General features: G+C 40.0%; 1 protein-coding gene across 1 annotated transcript; it reads left to right on the top strand.

Annotated features, from left to right (window-relative positions):
• Nucleotides 1-16,517: 16,517 nt before the first annotated feature.
• LOC133735979 (uncharacterized) lies at nt 16,518-20,519 on the top strand. The gene is made up of 2 exons (XM_062163420.1): nt 16,518-16,693; nt 18,082-20,519. The coding sequence occupies exon 2, from the start codon at nt 18,108-18,110 to the stop codon at nt 19,269-19,271; it is 1,164 nt and encodes a 387-aa protein (XP_062019404.1). The 5' UTR covers nt 16,518-16,693; nt 18,082-18,107; the 3' UTR covers nt 19,272-20,519.
• The last annotated feature ends 1,180 nt before the right edge of the window (nt 20,520-21,699 follow it).

Below are 21,699 nucleotides of genomic sequence, written 5' to 3' on the forward strand. Positions count from 1 at the left end.
GAATTACCCAAGTGACGTTGGCAAGGTGTGTAAATTGAAGAAGTCTTTGTATGGCCTGAAGCAATCTCCAAGAGCTTGGTTTGGAAGATTTTCAAAATCCATGAAAGCCTTTGGGTACAGACAGAGCAATTCTGACCATACCTTGTTTATCAAACGCAAGAATGGTAAGATTACAGCTCTTATTGTGTATGTTGATGACATGATTGTTACAGGGGATGATCCGAAAGAGAGGAATGAATTGCAAAAGTATCTGTCAAAGGAGTTTGAAATGAAGGATCTGGGACAACTGAAGTATTTTCTAGGTATTGAAGTTGCAAGGTCTAAGAAGGGGATTTTGCTTTCACAAAGGAAGTATGTCCTTGATTTACTTGCTGAAACAGGGATGCTGGACTGCAGACCAATGGAGACACCCATTGAGATGAATCACAGACTTGCTATTTATCCTGATCAAGTTCCAACTGACAAAGGGAGGTATCAACGTCTTGTAGGAAGGTTGATTTATCTTTCACTTACTAGACCTGATATTGCTTATGCTGTGAGTGTTGTTAGTCAATTTATGCATTGTCCTAGTGAAGAGCATATGGATGCAGTCTTTTGTATTTTGAAGTACTTGAAGATGGCGCCAGGTAAAGGGTTACTGTTTCAGAAAAAAGATGAATTGGAAGTTGTTGGGTACACAGATGCAGATTGGGCTGGTGATAAAACTGACAGACGTTCTACATCTGGGTACTTCACTTTTGTTGGAGGGAACCTTGTCACTTGGCGTAGCAAAAAGCAGAAAGTTGTTGCCAGATCAAGTGCAAAAGCTGAGTTCCGAGGTATGGCACACGGAGTCTGTGAAATGTTGTGGATTCGTAATGTCTTGAAAGACTTGGGTTACAAGCTTAAAAAGCCTATGGATTTGCATTGTGATAATACAGCTGCCATTGAGATTGCACATAATCCAGTTCAGCATGATAGAACAAAGCATGTGGAGGTTGACCGTCATTTTATTAAAGAAAATCTTGACAGAAAGGTTATTCGCATTCCATTTGTAAACTCAAAGGAGCAATTAGCTGATGTTCTTACTAAAGGAGTGTCCAGGAAGGTATTTGACAGCTCAGTTGACAAGTTGGGCATGATAGATATCTATGCACCAACTTGAGGGGGAGTGTAGAATCGCTGTAAATCTGTATGTAATTAGGATTTTATTTAATTAGGATATCCTGTAATTATGGAAAGATTGTTTCCTATTAGAGTTAGACTACTCCTTTGTACTTGTATATATATACCCTCATTGTGGGATGAATAGAATTATCAAATTAACCCTGAATTGAAGTATTCTTTTCTACTTAAGAGGGGAGGGGATGGATGCAATGCATGGATGGATCGGGGTGATGGTAATGTTGGTGTTCACAGTGTTCGTTCTGGTGCTTCCGCTGGTTTTGCCGCCGCTGCCTCCGCCGCCCGTCCTTGTCTTGTTCTTCCTCTTCTCATTTTCGCTCTTCTCCTTTTCTTCGCATTCTCGCCTTCGGTTCAAGTCTATCCCAACCACTCCGAGCCCGTTCCCTCCTTTTAATTTCTTTTGTTAATTAATATTTTGATTTCGATTAATATTGATTATAGTTCATCTTCTTGTTATCTGTTTTGTTTTGAGCAAGCAATCAAGCACATTTTTAGGTTTGGATTATTTTGATAATATGGTGCGGATAGTCGGATTCTTTATCCTGTGATGATATCCAGAAATTAAGGGAATATATTGAGCATTGTGATTTTCTGCCCAGAAAATCTAGACACAGCTAGCTAAGAATTATTTTATTTTCCGTTTAGCCAATTTGATTTTTTGACAACTAACCCATGATATTGTATTTACCTTCAAACTGAGATCCATTTTGTATTTTTTCTTGTTTCTTTTAGAAACAATGTTGATTTTATTATGAATAAGTAGCTAAAGGCCAGAGTTATACATACACACTTAACAAGAAATCGGCAAGAGTTTCTCACAATTAATGGGTAATCTAATCTAGTTCAAGAATTAAAACTCGAGTAAATCTAATGCCAAACAGGCTATCACTTGAGCTCCGACTCAGCCTGAGATCATCGTTGATGCGCAGCCACGCGCCACGCTAAGATCAGCTCACTGAAGCATCAGAAGCTGGGAACTGAAGCACATCAGTCCCACATCGAAAACAAGGAAGAGATCAGTCTCTCCCTCACCTATAAAGGGTCCACTCATTTCTCCTCATTAACTACGCATTTATTACTTACCTAACGTTATTCTGCCAACATAAATACACTAACTGACTTAGGCATCGGAGTAGAGAAGACAGCCAACCGCACTCTCCCTCTAACGCCCTTTGTATTTTACTTGACAGATAGCGGTAGCGCTACAACCTCCTCAGTAGCGGTCCAGGCTTGGATTAACGTTAACAAGATTTGGCTCCGCTGAATCTCAGACATTAACATTGGCGCCGTCTGTGGGAATCCTTGAACAAAAGGTCATCCCACCATAACCCACAATGACTAACGGTAGAGGGGAAATCGCTGATGAGCAAGTGGACAAGTCCGTCAACCCCCAACCCACCAACCCCACCGTTAACGTTAACTGTGCACTCTTCAACACTCCGGTCAACCCCAGCGTTGAACCTCAAGATACCCTTATAGGTCCGCACACCCAGTCAGCGGTGGAAAATCATTCGGGTAACAGTTGCCAATTGCCCAGCCAGGACCTCGCTGCCAAGTATGAGCTGGCACTAGCGGATCTCCACAAGGCAAATAGAGAGCGGGAGCAAGAACGCAAGGAGAAGGCCAAAGCCCAAAAACAAGTTGCCACGCTGATGTCAAAATTTGACGAACTAAAGAAAACGCTGGAGACAAACGTTAACCCAGCGCAGAGCGAACAATCGCAAAGCGCCAGGCTTAGTCGCCTCAGCAATGGAAGGATAATACCAGCACCAGTCATACAAATGAACGTACCGCTAAACCCACCCAAGCTGACAGGACTGGGCCCGCCTCCTCCGCCACGATTAATGTTGGAACAGGAGGCAGAGTTGTAACTGCACGCCAAACTCAGCACGGGACGAGCAAGAACAGTGGGAAATCTGCCAGCCCCCAGGCAAAACCTCAATCATGTCCCACGAATTTCACAACCAAGGCCTGACGCCACCACCCTAATCCTGCCAAAAATGCAGCAGTTGGAAGAAAGATTGGTCAGAGCATACGCGGGTACCCCAGCGCCAATCTAAAACCCACTTTTCTCAACAAGGCCAAGCCCATTTACCACTAGAATCTTGTAGGCCGTCCGGCCGGCGTATACAAAAACGCCCAAAATGGCTCAATACAGTGGCCTCACGGACCCCTTCATCCACATGGACACATTCAAAAAGGTCACTAATAACAAGGGGTTCGACGACGCCACCCTCTGTCACCTATTCAGTGAAACGCTGGATAGCAAGGCAATGAGTTCATTCTTCGAGTGCCCACCCGGATCCATTGATTCATTCTCCGTGTTGTCAAACGCTTTCTTGTCACGGTTCATCCTCTTGGCAGCGGGATACCACAATACCAACCAACTAATTCACCGTCAAACAGGGCGCTGAGGAATCATTAAAGATATTTGTCACAAGACGGAGGGCCTTTGCATCTCGATGTCGAGACCTTGACAAGACAATGGCACTGGCAGCCTTCAAACAAGGGCTCTTAAAGGGACCATTCCTTTACCATCTCAATTACAACTGCCTGATAGGAGCATAAAGTGTGACGATATTATTAAGTATATGCCCCATTTTAGCCTTGTTTCTCCCTTAAGTTTCGTGTTTTGAGTCATCGAGTCATTTTAAGAGTCTTGTAGAGTGTTTGGCGTGAAATAAGCGGAAAAAGATAAATTCATGAAAAATCCTAGCTAGATCAGGATTCCTCGTTTTTGTGGTCTTTACATTTTAATTCCCTTTATTTTTCTCTAGAAAATTTAGATATTCTCCTGCTTGTTGTAGGAAACCTTGGCTGGTGGAACTCTTGGAAACAACAACGATGGAGTCATAAAATAAAGCATTTAAGACATTTGACCAAGCAATGAAGAAGGGAAATAAAGGAGAAAGACGTTTTCAGTTGGAGAATAAAGGAGAAAGACGTTTTTCAGTTGGGGAATAAAGGAGAAAGATGTTTCAACTGAAAAATAAATAAGAGAAAGACGTTTTCAGTTGGGGAATAAATAAGAGAAAGATGTTTCAGCTTGGAAATTAAAGGAATTGCCCCATTATGAAAGGAGTTAAGACCATAAAGGAGATGTTTCAGTTGGAAAATTAAAGGAATTATGATGCAATCCCATCCGTCCAATGATGAAGGGTATGATCGACAAAAGCCAACCAATGCTCCCCTATAAATAGGCAACGTCCATAACAGAATTGGAATCACTTCCCGCCCTATCACTTCTTGGCCTATCACTTCCTGGCCAAAAACTATTCCAAGACTTTGCCCAATTCACTTCTTAAACCTCCAACACCTACAAGACCGTGACCACCATCCATCCATCAATCTACAAAACTCTAAGGCGCTGAGTCAAGGACGCTCCACCACCATAGCAGAGACGAGTTCATCACCTTGTTGTCAAGCAGCTGAGGAAAGCTTCAAAGTGTAACTATGACTCTACTTACAATTATTGTTTCGGTTTTGTGTGTTTGGATTTGCGAGTTGTGTAATTGGAGACATGAAATTTTCAGAATATTTTTATTAATATTTTTGAGATTTTCAGTTTATTATTGAGTTAATTTCATGAATTCTTTTATGATGCATGTTACAATCTTGTGCCCTTTTATGTGTTTAGGTAATTTTCAGAGTTAGGTTCATAAGTTTGCATGCTAGAATAACGGTGAGAGTTCTTGTGTGTTTGCTTAATTTGCCAAGAGTAATTGTTATTTGTTAAGACGCTGAGTTAAACAAGTAGCAATTAGTTCTAAAAAGTGGTAAAAATCATGTCTCAATGATTAAACGATTCTGGAAATTACGTGTTAAATTCTATGTGTAATGGTTAATTTGCACGTGTGAGTTGATTCGAGGGTTAGATAATACTACTAGTTAAGAGAACTACGCTGAGTGTTTTCGAAAATTAGTAATATTTGGCTTGGTAAGGACTTTTCCGATCCAAGCCTACATTAGAACGAATTAGATAAATGGATTGATCCGCTGAGGCTTTTCATTTGAGCTCTTATCTAGGCATTTAAGATGAGCACGTTTTTGTAGCGTGTTGAAATGAATTTTCTGTTTTTACACTTAGTAATTTCCGAGTGGTATTGGTTTAGGTTAGGGAAGTCGATCATTGTATATAGTTTTATTTGTTTTGTTTTTATTTTAAGTAGATAAGGAACCAAATCTCACAACCCCCATTTTATTCTTTTATTTGTTAATTGACCTTTTTGTGTAGGTGTACCTACAATCCTCGGACTGAACGATCCCTGCTTATCTTATATTGACAACTACATTTTGCAGGGTTAAATTGTGAGGCTAGTTTAGCCGCATCACTGCCCAAACGCAGCATACGACCACGTCATGGGTGAGGCTGTTCTCAACGCACAAGCAGAGTACATTACATATGGGGATGCGCCACCACCACCACCAACCCCTGCCAAAACAACTCAGCCTTCCTCCTCTCAGTAGGAAACCGCCACCAAATCTTCCGCTGCGCCTTTGAACAACAAAAAAAACAATGAGTGGCAACAGGGCAACTACCAGGATAAGCGGCAGAAGGATTAACAGTATCACACCAAGGGTAATCGGTCTTTTCATAACGACAACCGCAACAACAAGCAGGCTGCATCCTTCCAGCTGTATACAGTATTCACAGTACTCAACGCTTCCTATGAGGAAATTTATGATCAGTGCAAAGACCAAATCCCTCAGCTGCCACCGCGAAAGTTCCCAAGGGTAGGAAAGCCAAGAAACACTGGTAAGTGGTGCAAATACCACGAAGATAGCAGTCACAACACCAACAGTTGCAATGCCCTAAAGATTTCAATTGAGACACTTTACCGTGACGGCAAGCTGGAGCAATTCAAAGTCTGACAACCAGTACTAGTAGTCTTCAACATCGAGCCAATGCACCGTATCAACACAATATTCTCCTTCTACCCTTGCGTCCAGCGGGAACCTTCTCAGCAGCTTTCTCCTACCGATTACCAAACCAATTGCCCCCGGAGGGCTCCCCACGGAGGCAGGAGAGATGGCCTGAATCACGGCAGTCCCAGCGAGCACTAGATGCGAGTGATGTGGTATCTCATAGACAACCTCATCCTTCGAGGGTGTAACTTCCTTGGTCTACGGGTCGACCACCATCTTCCGCTCCTTCAGACCCGCCGCGAACATACCTTGAAGGTAGTTTTGCAGCTCCGCATTATCCATCTCTTTTTGGAAGGCCGCGCGACTCAACTTGTTACCAGGAACGGGATCTATAAAACCAAAGGGAAAGTAAATCAACAAAACACAAACTATATCTCTCCAAGTCCATTCCACTACCACAACAAACAACTTACTCAACATACCTGGGAGTCGAGTCAACTTCAACTCAACCAACAAGTCCCAGCCTGTCAGTAGACATAAGTCAAGAAGGTTGTGATTCTTCCAGCAGCCGAGAACTTCGCTACGAGGCACTCTTCCTCACTCGTCAACACAAAGCGCAACCCCTCTACAAAAAATAGAGGGACGAAAGACACGTCAGCCAAAAAAAAAACACAAACACACACACACACAATGTGTACTTCGAAGTTTGCAAGAACAACAAAAACAAGCAGGTCAACGTCAACCTCATATAGGTTAAAACTCTGAATTAATCCTAAAAGTCGGCTCTTCCTTGTTCACTATGGCGTCTTACTCCTAACCCTCGGTGGCAACACAAACGGTCGTTTGCTAGGGAGACATGGAATCCGGCAGATTCTCCATCAACTTTGGCGCCCCAACGCAACGGGTCAAATTCACTTACCTGCTACAGCCCTTCCTCTTCACGTAATCGAGCTCGTAAAAGTGAAGCACTTCGGCCACGGTTGGACCCTCACAACCGGACAATCGCCAAAGCAAAATCAGCGCTATAAGCATCTTCCACATGTTTGGGCAAACTTGCCCAAACTCAACGCTGAATTCACACAAGAGAATTTGAAAATTCTGCAACAGCGGGAACCTTACTCCCTAGCGGAACACTGCCTCGTGAATTGGGGCATATCCAGCCGGCAAGCGGAATGCTTTCTCACCTCTCTATGGCAACCTTAGCTTCGACACACCAGGAAGCTTGTATACGCTTGAGCCTGTTAATCGTCGTTTAAGTCATCGAACCTGCCGGCTCATCCACAAGAGTACCATTGGACAACACCCACGACGATTTGACACTACTTTCTCCGACGGGGCCATCGTCATCTTCATGGGAACCGCTAGCAGTACTATTACTTGCCAACCTTTCCTCCCGCTGATGGCTAGCGGTGGTATCCTCCCCCACAGTTGAAGTCTTCGCGCTACCACCATTGAGTTGCACACCCATGTTCGGATAAATCGTTTGTAGCGGTTCAATGTCTAGCGGCTCGGACAGTGAGATTCCTGCAGGGGAAGACGAATGCAACGAGTCAATAAATATCCTATCAGAAGCGTCAAACGACATGCCAGACTCGGAATCCTCACTGCTCGAGATCTCTACGACGTTAGCCATCACAAACACCCTAAAACCCAAACTATTAGTGCAAAATAGATCTAAACTACCCATCCGTTAGAGTTTATCTAAGAACACCAAGACCAAAACACCACAAAATCCAGAAAACCAAAGAAAAATCACAAACCTAGATTCGACCATCTAGCAAGTTAACCACACCAAAAAAAAAAATCCTCGCCCCAGCCACCAAATAGCCAAAATCAATTCCTAATACCACCTCACACTCTCAAACACATGCCTTAAACACCATTAAAAACTCCAAACACAAAACTTGCACAGAACCAGAAGAGCAAACTGCAAGTACAGCAAGAATTGAAAGAGAGATTTCACCAACCTGAATTTATGGCAAATGAATTTATGCAAAATCCTCCTTCACTCATCACTTTAGGCTTAATGGTTACTCGTCATCTCTGAATCTCTGTGTTTTGGCTAGCATAAAACTTAAAGGGGATTAAAGGGGAGAGTGAAAAATTGAACATGCAGAAGAGATGGAAGGAGACCGAAGTAAACAGTAGCAGAGTGAGAAAATCATGAAGCTGAAGCAAAGAGTCGAAGAGTGAGATTTTGGCTTCCATAGTTCGATGGTTTTTGGCATCGCTGTGGATGAAGGTGAGAGCGTGTTTTTGGGGACTCTAGAGTCTCATTTAATTGAGTCCCAGTTGTTGCAAACACGGGATGATGCCTGTTGGACTAGATAAGGCAGTTCACTCCTGTCCAATCCCATGAAACAAACAGCGCCGTAAAGTCCATGAATGTAAGTGCAAAAAAATAAGTGAAGGAAGATAAAGTACATGAAAGATAAAGAAATAATACTTAAAAAATCGACAAAGATATGGTGTATTAAATGCAATCGAGATATTTTGAAGATGTTGAATGGTATAGAGATGTTGTTTGGAAGACCTTTAACGAAGATACCTATGATTTTTTTTTTTTTTTTGCAACAGTAGCTAGAAAGAGTATTGAGTAAAGAAAAATCAGCTATCTTAAGGTTAACTGTTAAGATCATATTGATTATAATATGAAATTTTAAAAGTTGAATCATCTTTCTTTGCGCACAGCTATAAAAAAACTGACGACTTAGAAATTTTAAAAGCCAATTGAAGCTACAACCTCCAAATTTGGTAATGGCGTCTACGAATACACTATTCTCTCTTAACGGACAAAGCTGGCATCCAATGGCTCGATTATATCCTTAAGATTAGAATTCAGGCAAGGTTAAATGATTCTAACAAGAAACCTCACTAGACTAAGGTAATTAATTAATTCCCTCACAGTCCATTGAGATGGAGGCACAAACAATATCATGGCCAGAGACAAGGGCACAACTAGCGGAATTTGAGTTGTGACCTTCACATTGACCAAAATGGAAATGCATACTAGTTGGAGAAGAAGAACCAGAGGTAGCACGCACTGCATTTTTAGGTTGCCAATAGAGTCCGACAAGACTCCTAAAAACTTAGTCCCGGATAGAACTAGGGATTCAAGATATCCATTCTTTGGAAATTCTGGTAAGGAACCACGAAGCTCTGAATTAGTTGATATGTTAACAGAATGTAGTGTAGGTACCTAGAATATATCTTTGGGAAATGCTCCATACAAGTTACAAGCAGAGAGACTCAAGGAAATCAATCTTGAAAAATTGGCAACGAATTTTCGAAACCGGATCAGAGATGTTGTTTCCATACAATATTAATATAGATAGAGAATCTAGCCTGGCAAACGATTCATGAATAGGGTTTGAAAGATCACAATAAGACAAGGTCAACACACTCAACTATGGAAGTGAAGATGATATGGTTTGGACCCAGTGAGATCCCTCAGCTAATAGGTTTATATGATCAAGATATAACTCTGTAAGCTCTGTGAGGTTCTGAATTAGCATGCTTAAATTCAGGTTCTCAGCAAAAAAGGCGTAGGAATTATCAGAGAGATCAAGAGTTACCAACCTTGTTAAGCGAGCAACCTCGATGGGAATTTTCCCAGAAAAATGAGCACCACTTAAATTCAGATACCTCAACTATGTAAGCTTTCCGATTACAGATGGAATTGAAGAGTCATTGAAGTTGTTATAGGCTAAATTGAGTCTGTGAGGATGTTGAAGTTGGAACAGACTTCTGGAGTTGTCAATGTTGCATGAGATAGACTCACTGCTGATGTCAAGACCAACAATACTCTTTAGTGCTACAAGTTACACCGAGCCAATTAAGTATTGACTTGTGAGTCATTAATAGGTTTAATAAGAGAATATTTGAGTCATTAATATGATTAATAGGAGAATATTTGAGTGATCAATAAGAGAATATTTGTATTTAGAAGTTTCCTTGTACTGACTTGTAGCACAATGTGATGTATAATACAATAGGGTTGTATATAAACCCTTTACACGATTGTGAATGATATAACAGAATATTTTCACTCTCAATAATTTCTCTCTCTTCATTATTTTGAATTGGTATCAGAGCAAATATCTGAAAGAACTTTGTTTCTTTGTTTTTCTCATTGTTCTTTCCTCTTATTCAGAGGTTAGATCCTTGTTCCTTCCTCATAATCAGAGAATTGGATTGTTTCTCAGAATGCCTTCTTCGTTTTTTGCAACTAACTTGTTTTTCAAAAACTTTATTTTCGGCTAGTCAATCATCTACTCTCGACTAGTCAAACGACATTCTGTCTCAATTCCGCTGCATAATCATATGCTGTTTCTGAAATGGCATTCCCTCAATTGATTTGCAACTACTACAAGAACTTTGGACACACCTAGGCAACATGTTACAAATTGGTTGGCTATCCACATGGCTACTTTAACAACTCCGCATCTGGTGGTAAGATCTCTGCATTAGTTGTTCATAGAAATTGGGGTAAGGTTGGTGTTGCTTTACAAATTTCTGACTTTATTGGCGGAGATACTTGGATAATTGATTCAAGTGCCTTAGATCATATGACTTATGATAAATCTCATTTTTCCCATTTGTCGCCTCTGCCTGTCTTTCCCTGTAATAGGCATAGGTACAATTCGAGTCACTCCTGCTTTAGAACTCCATAATATTTTATATGTTCCAGCTTTATCCTATCACTTAATATCCGTACCACAGTTAAATGTTTAGTCTAAGTGCTCAATAACATTATTCCCTATGTATGTCATTTTTCAAGATCTTCTCACTAGAGAAATAATTGCTCGTGGATATTTTGTGAGGGAGATTTTTCCATCTTCATTACATGTATGGTGGAGAGAAGCCAACAAAGACACCCCGAGCTGCTTTGACAACAAGTTCTGGTCAAATTAGTAAGGTATGGTTGTGGCATCCCCGTCTTGGGCATCCTTCTTTTAGCAACATGAAAAAAAAACACATGCCTTCTCTGTTTCTTGGGATAAATGAGTCTGCTTTATGTTGTGAAACTTGTGTTCTTACCAAGAGTCATTGTGCTAGTTATCCTTCAAGTGTTTTCAATAAAAGTGCTACCCCATTTGAACTTATTCATTCTGATGTGTGGGGACCTTCTCGACAATCCACTCCTACTGGCATGCGTTAATTACTTTGTACTTTTCACTAGATTTTCTCCGGTGGTGTTGCTCAGAACTAAATATGCCATTTTCCCTGTCTTTCAAGCTTTCAAGAGTCTCATTCAAACCCAATACAATGGCCATATAATGAGTTTTAGGATTATCTCCAAACATAAAGAATTATTCATTAAACTACTTGTCCTCAGACACCTGAGCAAAATGGAGTGTCAGAGCAAAAGAGACGTCACCTTTTAAATGTCGCACGAGCATTATTTTTTGGTGCTCATATGCCTAAGAATCTGTGGGGTGAAGCAGTTCAAACTGCATCTCATCTTATTAACCGTTTTCCATCTAGTGTCTGTCAAGATCGTATTCCTTTTGAGGTTTTGTCTACCCATGTCTCTATTCCATCATTTCATAATCTATGATCCCATGTCTTTGATTGTGTTGCTTTTGTACACATACCTAAAAATCATAGGTCAAAGTTGGATGTCCAAGCTCTTAAGTGTGTGTCTGTGGGTTATGGTTCTCATCAAAAGAGCTACAAGTGTTATAATCCACCTATTCAGAAGTTCTATATCACAAAGGATGTGACATTTTATGAGGACTTGTGTTATTTTTTCCCCAACAACAATTTTCTTCAAGGGGAGAATGAGTTTTTTGACGATATGTTTGTTGGTGGAGCATTGAAGAAGAATCAGAAGGCTGAAGAAGAATGTACTGGGGACCATGATTTGATTAGTTGAATTATCCAAATCAACCAGTCGATTACAGATTCGAAGGAACATAGAAGCTTGAATGCTTGATTGACTGGTCGAACCTATCCATCAACTAGTCAAATCCAAAGGAGCACAGTATGGACCAATCAAATTTTAGGAGTATATGAGCCATGAGTTAAGGATTATCTCCAAACACAAGGAATTATTCATCAAACTACATGACCTCAGACACCTGAGCAAAATGGAGTGTCAGAGCGAAAGAATCGTCACCTTTTTGATGTCGCACGAGCATTATTTTTTGGTGCTCATATGCCTAAGAATCTGTGGGGTGAAGCAGTTCAAACTGCATCTCATCTTATTAATAGTTTTCCATCTAGTGTCCGTCAAGATCATATTCCTTTTGAGGTTTTGTCTACCCATGTCTATTCCATCATTTCATAATCTACCATCCTATGTCTTTGATTGTGTTGCTTTTGTACACATACCTAAAAATCAGAGGTCAAAATTGGTTGCTCAAGCTCTCAAGTGTGTGCCTGTAGGTTATGGTTCTCATCAGAATGGCTACAAGTGCTATCATCCACCTATTCGGAAGTTCTATATCACAAAGGATGTGACATTTTATGAGGACTTGTGTTATTTTTCCCCCAACAACAATTTTCTTCAAGGGGAGAATGAGTTTTTTACAAGATGTTTGTTGGTGGAGCATTGAAGAAGAATCAGGAGGCTGAAGAAGAATGTACTAAGGACCATGATTTGATTGGTTGAAGTATCCAAATCAACTAGTCGATTACAAATTTGGAGGAACATAGAAGCTTGATTGACTGGTCGAACCTATCCATCGACAGTCAAATCCAAAGGAGCACAGTATCGAGCAATCGAATTTTGTGGCAGAAGAACACATAAACTTTTTGACCAATCAGAAAATCAAGTCGAAGAACCTTTTACAGTGACTCCCGCTTTTCCATTATCCCTTATTGATCAAGATTTTCCAAGTTCTGAAGATCATCTAGAGGTATATTCTGAAACCATATATGAGTCCAATAATAATATTGAACCCACCCATGTTGAGTCTAGCCCTACCAGATATATCTTACCTAACCGGTCAACTTGTGGACAACCTGCCAAGAAGTTCTACCCACTATTCATGCTAAATCTAAATATCTAGTTGCAAACTTTGTGTCAGCCCATAGAGTGTCACAGTCATATGAACCTTTTGTGCATCAAATATCCTCTATATATGTACCGAATATAATTAAGGTGCAGGAGGCTTTGAGATATCCTAAGTGGGCCAAGGCGATGGAGGAAGAAATGGATGCATTAAAAAAGAACCACATTTGAGAACTAGTACCACTTCCGCGTGGCAAAAAGACTCAACATGGGTGTTGCTTTTTAGGTGTAGGTGGGTCTTCACTGTGAAACACAATGCAGATGGCATAGTGATCAGATATAAGGCAAGGTTGGTGGCTAAGGAATTTACTCAGACATATGGAATTGATTATGATCAGACCTTTGCTCCAGTAGCCAAGATGGGGACTATTCGGGTGTTGTTATCCTTTGCTACTAATTTGAACTGGCCACTCCGTCAATTTGATGTCAAGAATGCATTTCATCATCATAGGGAGTAAAAAGAAGAAGTTTACATGAATCTTCCTCCTGGATATATAGTTGACACACCTAGTGATGTTGTGTGTAGACTGAAGAAGTCCTTATATGGACTAAAAACAGTCCCCTAGTGCATGGTTTAGCATGTTCACTGAATCCATGAGGCACTTTGGGTACAAACAAAGTAACTCATATCATACTTTGTTTCTAAAACACCAAAAGGGGAAGGTAACTGTTTTTATTATATATGTGGATGATATGGTGATTACTGGAGATGATTTAGTGGAAATTAGAAGTTTACAAGAAAATGTGGCCTCATAATTTGAAATGAAGGATCTGGGAGACTTGAAGTATTTCTTAGGGATTGAGGTAGCCAGGAGAAGAGATGGCATCTTCTTGTGTCAACAGAAGTATGTACTGGATCTCTTGGTAGAGACATGTATATCGGATTGTTGTCCAATTGCAATTGAACATAACCATAGACTGGCAGAGTATCCTGATCAGGTTCCAACTGATAAACCACGATATCAAAGGTTAGTGGGACGTCTGATTTATTAATCACACACTAGACCAAATGTTACTTATGCAATTAGTATTGTGAGTCAGTTTATGCACAATCCAAGCGAACAACACATGGAGGCAGTGGTAAGAATTTTGAGATCTTTAAAGTCAACACCAGGAAAAGGTTTGATGTTCTCTAAACATCATCATCTTAATGTTATTGGATATATAGATGCAGATTGGGCTGGTTCTATCACAGACAGGAAGTCTACATCTAGGTACTTCACCTTTGTGGGAGGAAACCTTGTTACCTAGAGAAGTAACAAGCAGAAGGTTGTTGCAAGGTCAAGTGCAGAAGCAGAATATAGAGGCATGGCGCATGGAGTATGTGAACTCTTATGGCTACGTAATGTACTTCGAGATTTGGGATTGAAGCTCAAGTTAGCTATGCAGTTATATTGCGATAGGCCAAGCTGCAATTGAAATATCTCAAAATCCCGGACAACATGATCGTACTAAGCATGTGGAGGTTGATCGACATTTCATTAAAAAGAAATTGGATGCAAAGTTGATTGCCTTTCCTTTTGTTCCAACTGAGGAACAACTTGTAGATATACTTATCCAGCAACGTGTTTTATGACTCACTAGGCAAGTTGGGTGTTAGAGATATTTATGCCCCAACTTAAGGGGGAGTGTTGACTTATGAGTCATTAATAGGTTGAATAAGAGAATATTTGAGTCATTAATATGATTAATAAAAGGATATTTGTGAGGCCCTGAAAATTTTTATTTGAGAGAAAGATATGCATAAATAAAGGTGGAACTAATAGAATAACAATAAAATCCACCATGTTCACTTCAAAAAAATAAAAATATCCACCAATATGAACTAGGGCTTCCTTCACAAAGCTTTACAAAGAAGCTTCTTAGAACTAAAAGACGATTTATTTAAATGAACTTTATTTTTTTTTTCGAAGGAAGGGATCAAGCCATTAATAATCAAGAATGTAGGTAATTACAAAACATGGACCACCCTCACACGCTACATCAATATTGAGTCATGCAAGGCTACCTGAAAGCAACCTAAATGCAACTACCCTAGGATGAAGCTCCAGTAACAAAAGTAACCAAGACAATGTTAGGGATATGGACCAAAGTCCGCCCTAACTTATTCATAAAAGCCCAGGACCACCCCACGCCTCGGCGTATCCCCGGGTTCAAGTAAAAAATAGACAAAAGCTAGAATGCAAATGAACTCTATTGTAATCAGGAAAAAGAAAAACAAAAAAACAAAACAAACAAACATCAATTACAACACTTTGCCATTCTCAATTCGAAGCTTTTTGACCGTCTTCTTGAACGCGCCTCACGCGCCTTTCCCAAAAACCCTCAGTTGTTACCAAGCTTTTTCACCGATTGGTCATCGTCTTCACCTTCTCCGGCATCTCTCTGGTTGTCTGAAGGTACTGGTGGCGACCCCGGCGTTCATCTTCTCCGCCCTTCCACCTGGAAGCGGCGGAGCCAGCGACTCCTCGATGATTCAGCGAAAACGTACCAAAAATGGTGGGGATATTTCCTCTGATCTTGAAGCTCTGCGTATGGAAGACCTCGATTCCACCTTCCAACCCACTCCTACACTACAATCCGATTCAAGCTATGCTAGCAAACTGAAAAACCCTGTTGATCGATATCGACGGACCATGATGGAGGATTTTGAATTCACTGATGATGACTGCGTCTACACCCAAGGCAAGCATGGTCAAAACGTCTCTTTCTCGGAGAAGGTACACAATAAACTTGACTATGATTGGCGTTGTGCTGTAGTTGTTAAGCTTATGGGCAAACCAAATTCTACGAACACTTTTGATTTCATGCTTAAGGGCTTAAGAAGGAAGTGGCAAACTAAGGGGGGCTGGCAGCTCATTGATTTACCTAATGACTTCTTCATTGTTAATTCAATTTGGAAGAAGATATGAATAATGTTCTGTGTGGTGGACTGATTACACGCATTTTTATGCGCGTAATTGCACTCTAAATACTAGAATTAAGCTAACCCTTAAGTCAATTAATATGTAATTAATCTATTTTCATTTATTTTGTAGGAAATAAGTGAAGTTGCGGAAACGAGAAGAAATTACGCGAAAATGAGAGCAATTCGTGACTTTCGACAAAAGGACAAAATTATGGATGCCTTAATTAACCAATTAAGCATGGTTTAATTAATCAATGAAGTATTGGTTAATTAGCTACTTAATTCAACATGCATGCACGTTTGGTACCATTAATTGGTATGACCAATTAGGAGCTGACATGTGGCATTGAGCATTCAAATTATGCAATGACTAATCACGTGGGATGCGATCAGAAGCATTTTTTTTCTTCCTTTGTCTTGACTTTGAAAACGCACCGCATCGTCCATCCTTTTCTCTTCTATCTCAAGCAGTGGCCACGACAATTAATATAAATACCCTCTTCATCTTATTCTTTTGGGGAGAAAAACCTACAGAACCTGCAGTAGCCGCACCAGCACAAACAGGGCAGCCCTTTTGGGCTGCCCTCTTCTCCCTCCTTCCCCTCCATTTTTCCTCTTTTCTTTATAATTTCTTTTGAGATTTGAAGAACTACTCACACAAAGCTTCAAAGATCTATCAAGGAGCTCAATCTCTACAAGATTCAAGATTTGGGTATTTTGTGGGGTTGTAATTCAAGGTTAGTCATGCTAGCTCCATAGCTATTTGTGACTATCTTTGTTTTCTCTTACACTTCTCTACTCTTTGCTATTTGAATTTTGTAATTTTGATGTTCATTAATATGGGTTGTGAGTAGTTACTTTTGGGAGCTAGGGTTTCTAACTCTAGCTCAATTTTGATGTAATTGACATATTTTTCAAGTGATAAATAATGTATTTTCATATGGGTGCACTCTAATTACTATGTCAATTGATTCTTGATGCATGAATTTTAGGGAATTGACCACTCTCTTTGTTATGTGTTGAGATTTGTGTTGTGTGATACAATTGGTGGTTCTCTTGTTCACTAGCTTCATGTAATTAGCGTGGTGTGTCAAGTAGTTGCTTAATCGAGAATGAATGATTGCCTAAGTTTCTATTTTCTTGTGCCCTTCGCCTTTAATCCTAGACGTTGTGGCCCTAACAAGGCATAATGATTAGGGTTAGAGAGTTCATTCTTGCCTTAACCGGAAGAATGGATACCAAATAAGAGAAATTGACTTAGTGGCCTTAACCGGCATTAGGTAGAGAACTAAGTAATCGTTACATTTTAGGTTGTAACTATTGCATGCTTAAATCCCTAATTTCTAGAGCTCTACGCCTTTAGTTCATGTTTTGGTAACCCTGATAAGGTACTAATTCCTGAGTCAGAGAGTTCATATTTGTCCTAACCGAAAATGTGAATACACTTAAGGAAATTTGGCTTAGTGGCCTTGACCGGCATTAAGTACGGGATTTGGTTCTCATGAAGATATATTGTTTGTTTGCTTGAAATGTGTTCGTTGCATTGAAATTTCTAGAGAGTGATCCCTAGTACCCAAACCTATCTCTCTTTTATTTTTATTTTCTTTGTTTTTAATTGTTGTTGTTAATTTAGTTTTTGACTTAGTCTTTTTAGAAAATTAAATCACAATGTTTAATGACAATTTCTACCTCATTGTAAATAGTCATCATTAGGCTCTTAGTTTTGATTAGGCTTTGGTGAAAACCAAAGCCGAGCATTGCTAAGGCTTGGTGCCTTAGATTAGCATTTTTATTTATTTTCTTTTTCTTTCCCTTTATTTGCTTGTGACTGTAGTTCCGACTACCCAAGGATTGTGGGTTAGCCACTAATCCCCGTGGTACGATAAACTTTGGGCTTAATACTTCCCTATCTTGACAACGATACATACACTTGCGTAAAAATGTATCAAGTCAATGGCGTCGTTGCCGGGGATTAGGGTAAATCGGTTCTTTAGGTCACATTAGCATATTTTTGTTTCTTTATTAAAAAAAAAAAACAAAAAAAAATCGGTTGTTTATTTTGTTTGCTTATTCTCCAATTTTATATTTTTTTTTGGTTACTAATCTTTCTTTTGGGAACTCATAGGTACTTATTTTGTATTAATTTGAGCTATGGATCGATGGAGTTATTCATGGGAAAACCCAATGGGATATGAGCAACCTCCTCAAGATCGACCTTATGCACCTTCAAAGCCATCCATCGAAGAATTGTTTGCTCAATTCAAAGCTATAAGTGAGAGTGTAGATCTAATCATGGAGCAATTCAAGGCTAGCCTACTTCAAGAGCAACCTCCCACCACTTTATATTTGCAAGAGCCTTTCTTTGATCAAGTGGAGCCTATTTCAAGAGAAGATGTACATATCAAGCATCTTGAGCAAGAGTCGTTTATGCAAATTGATGATTATAGTGATGTTGATGTACAAGAAAGTGAGCTTGGTTATGAAAGTTCCAATGCAAGTGGGGTGAAAGACTACACTTCGGAGGAATGGGTGCAATATTGGAAATCTAAGCTTCCTAATGGAGGGGAGATATTTGAAGATGATTCCGATGAAGATGATGTCTTTTCTAGTGAGGAGGATGCGGAGTTTGAAGTGATGCACCGCAATCGCTTATTCATTGAGGCCATATTTGAAGATGATTCTGATGAAGAGGATGTCTTGTCTAGTGAGGAGGATGCGGAATTCAAAGTCATACACCATAATCCTTTGTTCATTGAGGAGGATGCGGAGCTTGAAGTCATACATCATAATCCATTATTCATTGAGGTTGATTTTTCCATGGAGGAAGAGAGTCCTTCACTACCTTGTGATGAAGAAGTTGAAGAACCAAGGACTTTCTCTCCTACCACATCCAAAGAGATCCATCATGAGTTTCCCAAGGTGGATTGTAGAATATTGAGCACTTATGTTCTTAATGAGAGGATTGGGATCAAGGTACTTTTACCTCCCAATCCACCATTAAGTGGTCAATGTTTCTACAATGAGGTGATGGATTGGAAAGGAAATGGAGCACTTGCACTCACCCTTTCCCATCACTCTCAAGAGCTTCTACCACCTATTGTTCCTATGGGTATCATTTCTACACCACTTGAGAAGGAGAAGGCAAGGATAGCTCCTAGAAGAAAAATTGAGAAGAAGAGGAAGATTAAGAAGCTATACTTTTGGCCATCAAATGGAGTATTCTTATGTAGCTCTTGGTCTTGTCTCTATGATACATCAAAGAGTCCCTTAGCCCCAAACAATAGGGTGGTCGCACTTGAGAAGTATCCACCTTAACAAAGTTCACGTTCTATGGACCGGCAATGAAGTCCTTAAACAAAGCGCTCGCTAGGGAGGCAACCCTAGCACATCATCGGTAGTATTTCTTCCTTGAGTAGTTTATTTTTGTTGTGAATAAAGCTTTTGAGTCATTTTTGGGAGGATGGGAGGTGTTTGGAGTTGGAAGTGTGAAGAAAGCAAGAATGTAGTGGTGTGCAGTTTCTTTCCAGAAATTGCAGTTCATTTTGGGTGACTAAATTTTCATATTTACATGTTATTTTGAGCTGAATTTTTCTGTAGACATTCCACTTGTGTCTACTGTCTTGTGCCAAAATTTCAGACCTTTTGAGTCCTTGTAACTCCAGTTATTCAATGGTCAATGCATGGAGGTCAGAACAGAGACAGCTACTGTAGAGTGATTTTGGGAAGCTACACCCTCTACATATTAAGTTATTTGGAGCTCAAATTTTCCAGAGATGTATCTTCACATGTCCTCTATATGGTGGTACAACAGTTTTTGATTTGAGCCTCTCTAACTTCGGATATGGTGTTCCAAGCAACAGGGGCCAGAAACAGGGCACAGCAGAAACTGCAGAACAGATTAGTGAGTTTGGAGGCCAACGATTTTTGACTCAGAAATTATATTTCAGTGAAATTTTACCTTATGGTAGCCTTATGAGTCTAGTTTCATATCTCATTGGTCTCACCCTCTTTGCACCTCTGGAGCTTCAGATATTGCAGTTTTGGTGATTGAGGGTCAGCAGAAAACTTCTTGACAGATTAGCAAGTTTGACCAGCTTTAATTTTCATTTCAATTGGAGATAGGTGGCTTACCTTATATGGATAGAAAGCTCTCTGAGTCTACTCTCCATTCCAAGTGGTCTCACTTCTTTGTCTCTTTCTGAGTATGATATATGAGCATTTGAAGACAGAAAGGTCATTGCTGGAAGTCTTCTGCACTTACTAGTTTTGTTCACTCGGGTTGGTTGGACTTCTTTGCACTTCATTTCATCTTTGGAGGATAATCTATGGGCAGTCGTGGAGTGTGTTGGATGTTTTCAAGGCCATGATCTTAATGGAGGACCCTTGTCCTTATTCTTTGATGGGCTATTTGTGATGCATTGCTCTTGGACACTACATATTTTTCAATGGAGTTGATCTTTTCATGAGCACCTAGAGCTATTATGGAGCATACGTTAAGGAAGTCAAGGTCTTGTGCCTTGAGGTTGGTGTCTTCTAATGGTCTTCTCCGAAGGTCGTGAGCAATGGAGGTTCACCACAAGGGGGTTTTCCGTAACTTTTCTCCACATTTAGATTTTCACTTTCATAGTTAATTTTTGTGCCTTCGCCCGGACTTCACTCTCATGCCTAAATCCGACACGGATTTTAGCTTTCGAACTCACTTTACAACATTGAGGACAATGTTGGTTTAAGTGTGGGGGTGAGGGCTCGGGCGACTAAAAAAAAAAAAATTAGATTAGCTTTATGTAATTATATTTTAGTGGTTAATGCCTTTTTCCAACCCCAATGACGAGACATGGACTTAGCTTGTTATGATTGTGGATAGATTGAGCATGATCTAGGACTTTAAATTTGTTTTGTAATTGAGCGTATATGTGATCTATGCTTGACTATATGTGTGCACATAGCCTATTGTTAGGTTGGTTCATCATAATTAGAGAAGCATATAGATGATTTGATTGACTTGCATACCTTTATTTGTGAGCTTAATTGTTAGACCTTAATTGTTAGGAAGTGGAAACTTGATTTTGATCCTATGAATGAGATTATTGGGAAAGTGGCCTTATGGGTTAGAATTTGTGGGTTGCCTGTTAAGTATTTCAAGGATTATACTGTTGCTAAAATTGGCAAGATTTTGGGAGATGTGGTTAAGGTTGATCAGGTTACTATTGGCCAAGCTAGAGGAAAATTTGCTCGAGTCTGTGTTGAAGTCGATCTAAGTAAACCATTGCGCCCTTTCGTGGAAGTGGAATCTGTGGCCTACAATGTGGTGTATGAAGGAATTTCTCTTATATGTTTTGAATGTGGATGTTTTGGTCATGCCAAAGATAAGTGCCCTTTTGTGCATATTGAGCCTAATATTCCTACTCAACCTCAGGACTCTTGCATCAACATTGAGGATCAAGTTATGGCCTCTACAGAAAAGGCTGATCTGCAGCATGTGTTGGACACTTCTAAAGTTCAAATTGCTGTTATTAAAGAAGATATGGGGCCATGGATGTTGATGAACTACAGGAATAAAAAGAAAACCAGTGATACTGGGGGAGTTAAGAGAAATGCGAATAAGGGTTCTAGATTTGCAGTTTTACAAGAGCAGGATGCAATTACTGAAGATGAACCTAAGACCATTGATGACAATTCTGCAAAGACATCAACTCCTTCTATAGTAAAATTGTGGACAGGCTTCCAAGATAAGAAGAAGAAT

This window comes from Rosa rugosa, chromosome 1 (assembly GCF_958449725.1).
Source record: "Rosa rugosa chromosome 1, drRosRugo1.1, whole genome shotgun sequence".
In the NCBI taxonomy this organism is placed as follows: Eukaryota; Viridiplantae; Streptophyta; class Magnoliopsida; order Rosales; family Rosaceae; genus Rosa; species Rosa rugosa.